The 11,414-nt window shown below is 34.1% G+C and overlaps 1 protein-coding gene across 4 annotated transcripts in view; it reads left to right on the top strand.

Moving 5' to 3' along the window:
* The window catches only part of LOC114054320 (telomeric repeat-binding factor 1-like), a 47,248-nt gene extending 38,821 nt beyond the window's left edge, over nt 1-8,427 (top strand). The window contains exons 10-11 of one of the 4 annotated variants that reach the window (XM_027877537.1): nt 5,121-5,316; nt 8,388-8,426. In XM_027877537.1, the coding sequence (XP_027733338.1) occupies nt 5,121-5,297 (177 nt within the window). In that variant the 3' untranslated portion in view covers nt 5,298-5,316; nt 8,388-8,426. Of the gene's footprint in view, nt 1-2,494; nt 2,593-5,120; nt 6,326-8,387 lie in introns of those variants that run through there. The other 3 variants (XM_027877538.1, XM_027877539.1, XM_027877536.1) reach the window with 3 other exon arrangements.
* The last annotated feature ends 2,987 nt before the right edge of the window (nt 8,428-11,414 follow it).

Genomic DNA, 11,414 nt, shown 5'->3' on the forward strand with positions numbered 1-11,414 from the left:
TTATGGAAAGCTAGACAAATGCTGACTCTTTTCTCTTAAGTAGTCATAGTTTATGGATGTGACAGTTCTGAATAACTTGCTCACATATCTCACATATCACATACCTTTTAATTTTAATATTGTTCACTATTCTCCCTTGAGTCTACCTTTGTATTAAAATCAGTAAATGACAAGGACTTCATATAATCTCTCTACCTCATCCATAATGTGTTGGCATAAAATTACAACTGTCTTTATCGTTACCTTTTTGCTTATGGTCATGCATCAGATCATCAAGGTAAGATCACCAGCTTGTCTGCAAAATGTTTCTTTATCAACTTAACTATTTCATTCACCTGAGGAAATTTTCTGACCTGTTCCTCTATTAATATATATCTTCTGATTTCATTTGTAGCAAGAATGGTAAATATAGCTGCAATTTAGTTCTCAGTGTATCCACTTTGTTGAGTATCAGCAGTTAAACTAATGTCCTTAGCCAATTTGAATACTGTGTGATTCTTAGCACTAGCTTCCTCCTTTCCATTATCCTCACTGATGAAGCTCAATACACTGGATTGAGAAGCAGTTTGTTTTTCCCCCATGGTTCAACATGTCTAAAGAATTCATTATCCCATGAACATCCTTCTGCAGAGAACCTTCCCATAGTTGGTCATGATAACTGTCAGTAGACAGACTTGTGCTCAAAACTTTTCTTGCTTGGTAGAAGTCAAGACTTGCTGTCTCCAAATAATCACAAGTCTTATATAGGTTATTATAAATGTAATTTTAAAAAATATTTCTATACATAATTAGAGCATTTCTAGTAATTACCAGCATATAATTTTCTAATGCTGAAAGTAATGTTATGAATAAAATACAAAAATTTCTGATCCATTTTGATATTAGAAATCTATAATAGTCTCTTTTACTGTCAAAATATTTAAACACTGGAAAAATTATGCAAAGCGTGACCTATTGTAATATAACACTTCTCTCTATTCTAGTAATATTTAGTTATGTAATGCTTTTTAAAACTTCTGTTACACTCTTAATAGTCATTATGCTATAAAGTTTGGGCAAGTCAGTGCCATTAAAGTTAAACTGGTTTTTGGGAATGAGGATTTCTAATTTGTTTAGAATGTGAAAACATTTGTTTTTTTAATCTTCAAAATTGAGTTGAAAATTATTTTAATGCAGTAATAGAAATAATAGAAATCTAAAAATAAATGAAAATATTTGAAGAGATTACTCACAGTCCCCAAGTTACTAGTGAGTTTTATCTATTTTAAGCCAGTTATTTGGGACACATTTTCTTTCTTGAAATACATTAAGAATTGGAAATCAAAGGGATGCCCATCAAGGGGAATGACTAAACAAGCTGTGGTATATACTTGTGATGCAACATTATTCTGCTGTAAGAACGACAGGCACAATGATTTCAGAAAAACCTGGAAAGACTTACATGAACTGACACGTAGCGAAGTAAACAGAACCAGGAGAACTTTATACATAGTAACAGCAATATTGTTTGATGAAGAACTGTGAATGACTTAGCTATTCTCAGCAATAAAATAATCTAAGACAATCCCAAAGGACTAATGGTGAAGCCTACTATGTGCCACCAGAGAAAGAATTGATATTGATTGAATACATTCTGAAGTATGCTATTTTTCACTTTCTTTCATTTTTTCTTTTATTCTAGTCTTCTTGTACAAAATGACTAATATGGAAATGTTTTACATATTTGCACATGTATAACATATCTGATTGCTTACCATCTCAGGGAGGGAGAGATAGAATAGAATTTAGAACCCAAAACTTTAAATAAAAATGTTAAAAAAAAATTCTGGAGGAAAATATAAAATAAAATAACTACATAAGCCACAGAACAAGGCAAAAAAGAAATATAATCTACACATCTTTACATGTTGTACTACTCATTTTTATCCGGAGTTCCAACTTTGCTTTCAAAGATATCTTTTCTTGCTGTACCTCTGGTGGTGTGGGGAAAGGGCTTTCAGAGCCAATAGGATCTATGGATAGCTTTCAGCGAGTCCATGAATTTGAAGGGGGGACAATTACATTCTTCGATCTAATTGGTTCCCTTTGTGATTTTTTAATACATTTAACATTTTTGGAGGCTTCAATAGGATTGACCAGACTATCAAAAGATTTCCATTACACACAAAGAAAGTTTAAGAATCTGTACTCGAAAGCAACATTTTAAATGTTCAAAAAAATTATGAAAAATAATTGGAGAAACTGGGTCTTCTTAGTGTAAAGAGAAGACTTAAGAGGAATCTAGTTGTCATCATGTACCAGTTAGAATCTCATATGGTAGCAATATTAAAATAATCCCAAAGGTCAGAAATAAAATAATTACTCAGTGATGCACTTCCAGTAGTTTTTGCCATAACAGGAGTGTATTAGTTGATAGTCTGTAGAATTCATCAAATTTATCTACTACTTATTAAATGTTTTTTCTTATAAAAGTTTTGCTTTTATTGATTTTCAGAATAAAATTTTAATTTTTGGTAAAGTCCGTGTGTTACTACTATATTTCCCAAAAACAAAAGATCTAATTTTCTTCAGAAAATCTATGGTTTTATCAAGGTAGGTACATTCTCATAATGAAGTTCATGACATTTTTATGCCTTCTCATCCTATATGGCATTTGTTTATGTTCCCCTATATCCATCACAGTGGGCCCATTTGTCATGCCACTGATATTTTTCCTAATTCTCTAGACATCACATAGAATACCCAGGCTATCTCTCAGTTACCCTTGCATTTATCAAATGATCAGTACATCTTTTTTGCTTATATATCTTTCTGATGACATCCTTTGAATACTGCTGTTCTTGTAACTACTTGATTGCTAAGTGCAGCCTATGACTCACCACCATACAACATCAACAGATTACTTGTTTTAAAAATGGGCTCTTGTTTAGTTAAGATATTTAATTTAGTCTGCTTTTCTCTCTTTTGTTTAGTTGTGGGATTCTGTTCATTGTTTAAGATACACCCTAATGGACAAATTCTATGGGTAGTTTGTTCATTTATTGCAGTTTGAACAACAGAAACTCTTCTCCACTTGTTTTTTTTTTTTTTTCAGTGTAGTTAGATGGCCATAGTTCGTGAGTGATTATTGATCTCTTTATGAGGCTTTGTTATATTCCAGGGATTGGTACAACCTGTACAATGTCATCCACAAATAGGAGCTTCTGGAGGATATAGCCATCTCTAGGGGTTATTTCTTTGATTTTGATGTTATGATGTGATGCTGTAGTTTTTCCAGGATGGTGGCAAACACCTTTCTCAGCTATAGGTCTCCTTGTTTTATGCCTTCCTTCATCTCAGAGGGTCATCAAGCAAGCAGTTAGGTCTGTTACATCTTTTAAGGAATTGTGTGTGTGAGTGTGAGACAGTTTAAGGCAACATTTTACTCTATTGAATCAAATGCTTTTTTATAGCCAACAATAAGTGTATTAGGATATTGTGTTCTTTACACCTTCCGTTAATTTCTATTTATATATATCTGTATCTATATATATATATAGATAGAGAGATATCTATCTCTCTATCTATATATATATATTTATGCTTTTTTTTTAATGAGGCAATTGGGCTTAAGTGACTTGTATATACACTTTTTTTTTTCATGAGGCAATCAGGGTTAAGTGAGTTGCCCTGAATCATACAGCTACTAAGGGTCAAGTGTCTGAGGTCGCATTTGAACTCAGGTCCTCCTGACTCCGGGGCTGGTGCTCTATTCACTGTGCCACCTAGCTGCCCCAAAATCTCACTTGTATGTTTTTTTTTTGTTTTGCTTTTTGTTTTGTTTTGTTTTTAATGTGAGGTAATTGGGGTTAAGTGACTTGCCCAGAGTCACACAGCTAGTAAGTGTTATGTGTCTGAGGCCAGATTTGAACTCTGGTGCGCTATTCACTGTACCACCTAGCTGCCCCCATTTCCTCTTTATAAAAGTCTGATGTACAGAATCATTTACAAAAACAGGCTTGCTTCCTTTTCATGCCTTCTTCATGAATGCCATTGATTTATATGTAGATTATTCTAATAAAAATTTTGAGGTAGGAAAGTGGGTAAATAATTCCATAATTATTAATATTCTCCTGGATACCTTTAAAATGTCATATTTTTTTCTATGCCTCCCCTCTTTCAGAAGCTATAAAAATTCTCTCCTTGCTTATTGGCTTCATCTAAAACAGTAAAGGGCTTTAAAGTAAATACTCGTCTGTTGCTTACTGGCTCATTTGATTAGAGCACCATTCTAATAAGATAATAGTTTAGTCTCCATGTTAGCCAGTTAGCTTTTTTCCCTGCCCATACTCATAGGCTATATTATAGCACTGGCCACATGTTTTATGTAAATATGTTTGGTGCTCCCAGGTCAAAATATATGTGAAGGGATTGTCATAAATCTGGACTTAATAACTATGAAAGTAAGTCAAAAATATTACACCATTTCTCTTCCTATCAAAGAAATAGCCTCCTAGATGAATTGTGTATATTAGTCACCTTAGGGATGAATATTTTAGTAACTAATCATAAGTTAATTATATCCTTCTGTGGAAAATAGTTTATCTTTTTAAAAAAATACAGTATACCAATATTTAATGAATTGCTTTTGGTAATACTTTTTTAATGTTTTCTATTGATAATAATATAGATTCCTAGTTTTTCTTTACTATGAGAATTTTATCACATGTGGGTGGGGAAGGGAGGGAGAGGAGGAGGAACTACTTGATTAACAGTAGTAGAGAATGTGCCACTACTGGAAATAAGTAATGAATATTGAAATGAGTTTAACCCTTAGTTTTGGAGGGTCTGTAGCCATAGTTTTGGGGGTTTTGTTTTTAAAGAATATTAAATACAGATCTCTGAATCTTTTCAATATACTACTGCCATGATCTTTGTTGATTACAATAATAGTCATAATTCTTCCACCAGTACTCTGTGCTGGAAGAATTATAGTTTCCATACATTTAATCAATAAATTTTATTTTAAATCACCAAAATAGTTGAAATTGGACAGTAGTACAACATAGAATCTAGAAATATACATGGCAAAGGATCAAGAACAATAGGGTAAACTTACTTTCTCTTATTTTTGTCTAAAGACGTGGAGTTCGGATGAAGACAGGAAACTGAAATTAGGGGTGAGAAAATATGGAGAGGGACGTTGGCAGAAAATTCTCTCAAGTTACGCATTCTGCAATCGAACAAATGTTATGTTAAAGGACAGGTGGCGGACTTTGAAGAAGTTAGAATTAGTTTCTTCAGACAGTGAAGACTGACTGAATGTGTTTGTAAAAGGTGGGTTAAATGAGGAAAAACATCTGGATCAATTGGTTGGTTTAAAATATTGGCAGTTAATGTATTTTGAAATTTTTAAATGTTTTGGTGTGATAGTATATTTTTCTGTGTAACGAAGTCATTGGACAGGCTTCTTAGTACTTTGTCTTTTTTGAACCATGCCACATACTTATTATCATTCTGCTCAGTTTGATATAGAATAGTCTGGAAAAAAAATCTGCCAAACAAAATTTGAATGTTTTGAGTCGAACAGTAATGTTCTGCTAAGATACAGTTGCTTGACTTTATGGCGTCAGTGTGTCACTTACTTTCAAAGCCTCATTGATAAAATCATAAATCTACAGTGTTATTTCTGTGCATTGTATGTTTTCATAATAGGAGAGAGGTTGTTATTTCATACCTGAAATAACATAATATTGGCTAATAAATTTTCTTACATGACAGATTGTTTTGAGTTTGTTCTGATAGACTTTTAAGTTAAATGTTAAGCTTGACTTTTGTAGTATATATGAAAACATACATCATAAATATCTAGTTCTGTGATTTTATTTAACATAGTACCAACAAAATGTATTAATTGTACTAGAAACACTTGAACTCTGATAGATCAAATTAGCAATTTTAATATCACTTAGGTAAAAATTGATTAGAATAGCTCTTGGAATCATCACTGTTTGTTTTGTTCATCTCAGGCATTTTGTTCTTAATGTCTTGGTCGAGGAACATATAGAATTACTTAATTGTATGCATGAATGCATCCCGTTAGTTGGACTAGCAGGAATGTTTTTCTTTGTTAAATTATCAAACCAGGAAGAAAGTAACATGGCAGATTTATTTATGATAACTCTAGAATTGCCTTGCAAGTATTAGAAATTGGAGTTTGTAGACTGAATATAAGAAAGCATAAGAATAGTTGTGTCTTTGTCTTTTCCATTTTCTATTTAAAGACTCAGTCTACCCTTTTGCTGTTGAAATTGTGTATTACTAAATAAAAAAACTCAAATCCTCATATTGTTGCCAAATATTTGAATATGCATAAATTTATATAGCTACCCAAACTCTATTGCCTGATTGATAACTGGCTAAACTTCTTCACTCCCTTTGCTTCAGTCAACTTAAATTATAGTACAGCACAAGAGCTCTTAACCTTTTTTGTATCTTGGGCCCCTTGGGCAGTTTGAAGCCTTTTGGCTTATCAGAATAATATTTTTCTATGCATAAAGCAACAAGCATTTATTAAGTGCTTGCTATATGTCCAGCACTGTGCTAAGCATATTTGTTAATAATAAATTCAAATGAAAACATCGTCAAGAAGCTTACATTTTAATGGTGGAAGACAATATACAAAAAGAAGCCGAAAATGGAACATACCCAAGTTAGGAAGTTGTATCAAAAGTGTAGTCAGCGGTTTTTGGAGAAAGTTTGTGGCATGTGAAGTTTAAAGTACTAACAGTACATCTTCATATAAATAACATGTGTGGGTATGTAAAAGCAAAAGAATTCGGGAAATAGTTTGAGACTAAATAGGTAAATTTGTAATCATTTCCTTAGCGGTGACAATTACAGCTATGTGAATGGATAAGCTTTATAAGGAAGTAGAGGGGCTCTATCTGAGGAAAGAGCCATATGTCTGCCCACAGGGGAGTCTCTATATGGATGTCCCTTTGCCATCTTAAAAATCAAAAGGTACAAAATAATCTGTTCTTCCCCCACAAAACGTGCCCTTACCCCATCCACTATTTCTAAGATGAGGGCACCACCATATATCCCTCATCTAAGCTTGCAACCTCAATATTACCTGACTCTTTCATCTCTCACCCCAATCCAATCAGCAGCCAAATCCTATTTATTCTACCTAGAAAATAACTCCTATCTCCTTTCGTATTTCTTTTATCACTGCCAGTATTATGACGACAATCCCATTTCTTCCATTCTCTCCCCTGTCCAATCCATCCTTACAGTAGTACCAATAACATTAACAGTAACAATAGCTAACACACGTAGTGCTTCAAAATCTATAAAGCACTTTATTTTTGCCATTTAATCCTCACAACAATCCTGTGAGGTTAAGTGACTTACCCAGCCTGCTAAATGTATTTGAGGTTAGATTTAAACTGGGGTCTTCTTGACTTTTAAGACCAGCATGCTATCAACTGTGCCACCTAGCTACCTCTACCAATGCATAGTTAGCAACACAAGTCAGACCATGTTACTTCCCTACTCAAATCCTTCAGTTGCCCCATTTTCCCTATGACATAAAACATATTCTACAAACTAGCATTAAGGACCTCTACAGTCTCCACCATCTAATGTTTTCACCCTTATTTCATCCCTTCAGGGATTTTCTTCTAGATAAACTCAGCTAGTAATTGTTCTGTAATATCTTAACCTCCATGTTTTTAGTATACCATTCCCCTGGAAATCCATATCCTCCTTCAAGATATAGCTCAGATGTAACCTTTTAAAAGAAAACTTCCCTCATTTCAACTCCCCTCAAGAAAATAAGTGCTCTCCATTTTCTTGAAACACTTTAAGTCTACCTTGCATCATATTCATTTGTGTACATGTCCCATCTCCCCCACTCCCCAAATTGTCCTTAATCTTATTAAAGGCAGGGACTGTTTTTTTCCCCCTCCTGTAATTTCCTAGCCATTTTGAACTGTATCCAATAAGCTAATAAATTACATATCCTTCAACCCAACAATCCCACTAGTAGGTCTACCCCAAAGAAACCAAAGAAAGAGTGAAAAGGACCCACCTATATGTACAGAAATATTTATAACAGCTCCTTTGTGGTGGCAAAGAATTGGAAACTGAAGGGATGTTCATTATTTGGGAAATGACTGAACAAGTTATGGTATATATGAATGTGATGGAATACTGTGGTGCTATAAGAAATGATGAAGGGGATGGTTTCAGAAAAACCTGAGAGGATTTGTATGAAATGATGCAAAGTGAAATGAACAAAACCAGAACAATTTATACAATAAAAATATTGGAAAAACAGTCATCTCATCTCTGAAAGACTTAGGAACTCTGATTTGTTTGTTGTTCATCCTTTGTTTTCTAAGAGAACCAATGACATGAGGAAGGTGATGTCTTGACTTGCAACTGAATTGAATTTAAGTGAGACAGAGCTGTGCAGTCATCGGCCTCACTCTCTCCTCCAGAGTCATCGGAGTCCAGTGGCAAGACATAGGTCAAGACGACTGGCAATGATCAGATGGAACTCTGATCAACACAATGACCAATCCCAGTTTCAAAGAATTCATGATGAAACATGCTATCTACCTCCAGACAGAAGTGATGAGTGCAGATCGAAATATATTTTCTTTTTCTTGCTTGCTTTTTGTTTTTTGGACATGAGTAATGTGGGAATTTGTTTTCTCTAACCACATATTTGTAATGGGCTTTTTTTTTTGCTTGTCAATAGGTGGGGGTGGGAAGAAAGAGAAAATTTGGAACTGCAAATAAAATTGAATTTTTTAAAAAGTAGAAGATAAGATAGGAGTTGGTAGCCTTAGGTCAGGGAAGTAGTACCATTTTATTATGTTCCTATAATCCTATAGTTGATGAAGGGTCATTTCAGTTATCTCAGGATGCTAGGGGGATGATGTGCAGTTGAAAAAATAAAATTACTTGGTCAGGTAGGTGGCCCAATAAATAAAGCACAAGACCTGGAGTCAGGAAGATCTGAGTTCAAATGTGACATCAGACATTTACTAGCTGTGTGACCCTGGGTAAGTCATTTAATCCTTGTTTGCCTCAGTTCCTCATCTGTGAAATGGGTACATACTGGAGAAGGAAATGGCAAACTATTCTACTATCTTTGTTAAGAAAACCAAATAGGGTCACAAAAAGTCGGACATGACTGAAAACAACTAAACAAGGACAACACAGAACATCAGTTTTGAGATATCCACTCAGCATAATGTAATTTTTTTCTTTATTTCTGTTTATATTGGTAGCTGTATGGCACAGTGGAGAGAGCACTGGGCCTGGAGTCAGAAAAACCTGGCCTGAGACCTGAGTTCAAATCCAACCTGGAACACTCATTAGTTGTGTGATAATGGGCAGATCACTTAACCTCTGCCTTTTTCAGTTTCCTCAACTGTAAAATAGCATCTACCTCACAGAGTTGATGTGATCAAATGAAATGATTGGTAAGCATTTCCCATAGTCCTGGCCCCAGGCACATAAAATGCTCTTAATCAGTGCTTATTACCTTTCCTTTATATTGCCATTTTTAGCATGATTGCAACTTCTCCTTTTTTTTTTAATTCACCCAGTACATAGTAAATTTTGTAATAGTCTCTCATTTTTAGTCAATATATGTTTTTGTTTTTTGGGTGTAGATTGTAATAGATTGTAAAGTTTTGTCTTGGCTCTATTCTGTCACCTGCTCTCATTTTATTGCATTAATCCACTTGTATTTCAAATTATGTGATAGGTTTATATTTTCCTACATTTGTTTCTAGTATTTTTTTCAAATCAAGATGTTTTTTTCTTCTTCTTGTCTCCATGACTTATTTTTGCTTAATCTTGGCAGCTCGCTTCTTAGAGGTTCTCTTGTTCTCATCCTCAAACCCGCTCCCTCCTATTTATCAACCGTTTTCCTAGTTTTACTTGTTATTCCCCCCTTTTTGTTACATAATTGTTTCCCTTTTTTCCCTTCTTTTATCCTCTTCAGTTAAGTGATTAAGTCAAAACTTCTCTCGTCTTCTCCACCTTTTTAGTCTTTTTTTTCTTTTTCTGTGCCTTTTTAAAAAAAAAGTCTATTGATATCTTTTATTTTTACATTGCCTAAATTTTTCCCAAGATTCTTCTCTTCCCCACCATCCAGCCATCTCATATAACAGAGTATTTTTAAAAGAAAAAAAAAATGAGAAGAGAAAAAGAAAATTATGCAGTGTTCCATACCCAAGGACTTTACACGTCTGCAAAAGAGGGAGGGTGAGTGTCTTCTTATACTTCCTCTTGAGGGCTATGCTTTTTCTTTTAATTTTGCAAAATTCACTCTAAATAATTTTGTGGGTTTTTTTCCATTTACATTGTTGTAGTCAGTGTAGATTGTATGCAGCTCACTTCACTCATCCGTTTTTGTAAATATTTCTATTTTTTGTATTCATCATACTGGATGTTTGTTACAAAATAATATTCCATTATGTTCATGTACCACAATTTGTTTAGCCATTCCCTAACAGATGGACATTTCCTTCACCTTTTCTAAAGTATTTCTTTGCTGTGTTCTCTTTCCTTTCTATCCTTCAAGGTAGGTGCTTTTGTTATTCCCATTTTACAGTTGAAGAAATTGAGGCAAATGGGTTAAAATGACTTGCCAGAGACACATAGCTAGTAAGGGTCTGAGGCTAGATTTGAACTTAGGTTTTAACTCCACATCTAGTACTCTGGAATATGCCACTTAGCTGTATTATAAGGCTCCATTCTCCCTCAAATAGTCATTCTTATGTAATACTCTTTCTAGAGATATTTTGCACCTGAACAAACTGGATCTTGGAGAATAAGAGTTTTAACCTTTTTTTTTGTTTGTTTGTTTTTTGGTTTTGTTTTTTTTTTTTTTTTTTTGGTCATAGACTCTTTGTGGTTGTTTGGTGAAGTCTATGGACCCTTTTTCAGAACTACATTTCTAAATGCACAAAATAAAATGCATAGGATTGCAAAGGAAACCAATTATACTGGAATACAGTTACTAAAACATGAAGTGCAGAGACTTAAGGATAAGAATCTCCATCAGGGCAAGTCACTGGCAGAGTCCAAAACTTTAATATCCTGCCACCTTACTGGCTTTATGTCATTTAACCTCTTTGTGCTCAATTTTCCAGGCTGTATTTACTTCCTTGTATACATATTGTAGGTTCTCCTTTAAGGTATTTTTCTTTTTAGCCCCAGTCACCCAACAAATAGGCTGGCGAACAGTAGGTGCCTAATACATTTTTAACTGACCTGAGTAAGAGAGACAGTAATATTTTACCACTTTGTTTTGAGGTCATCATCATAATCATAATAATAATAGTGAATGGGCTGTCAGCCCTCTGCAACCCCTCTTTCTCCCTTCTTATCCCAAAGAAAACAATGCA

This window comes from Vombatus ursinus, unplaced genomic scaffold, assembly GCF_900497805.2.
Source record: "Vombatus ursinus unplaced genomic scaffold, bare-nosed wombat genome assembly UNPS02014812.1, whole genome shotgun sequence".
Lineage (NCBI taxonomy): Eukaryota > Metazoa > Chordata > Mammalia > Diprotodontia > Vombatidae > Vombatus > Vombatus ursinus.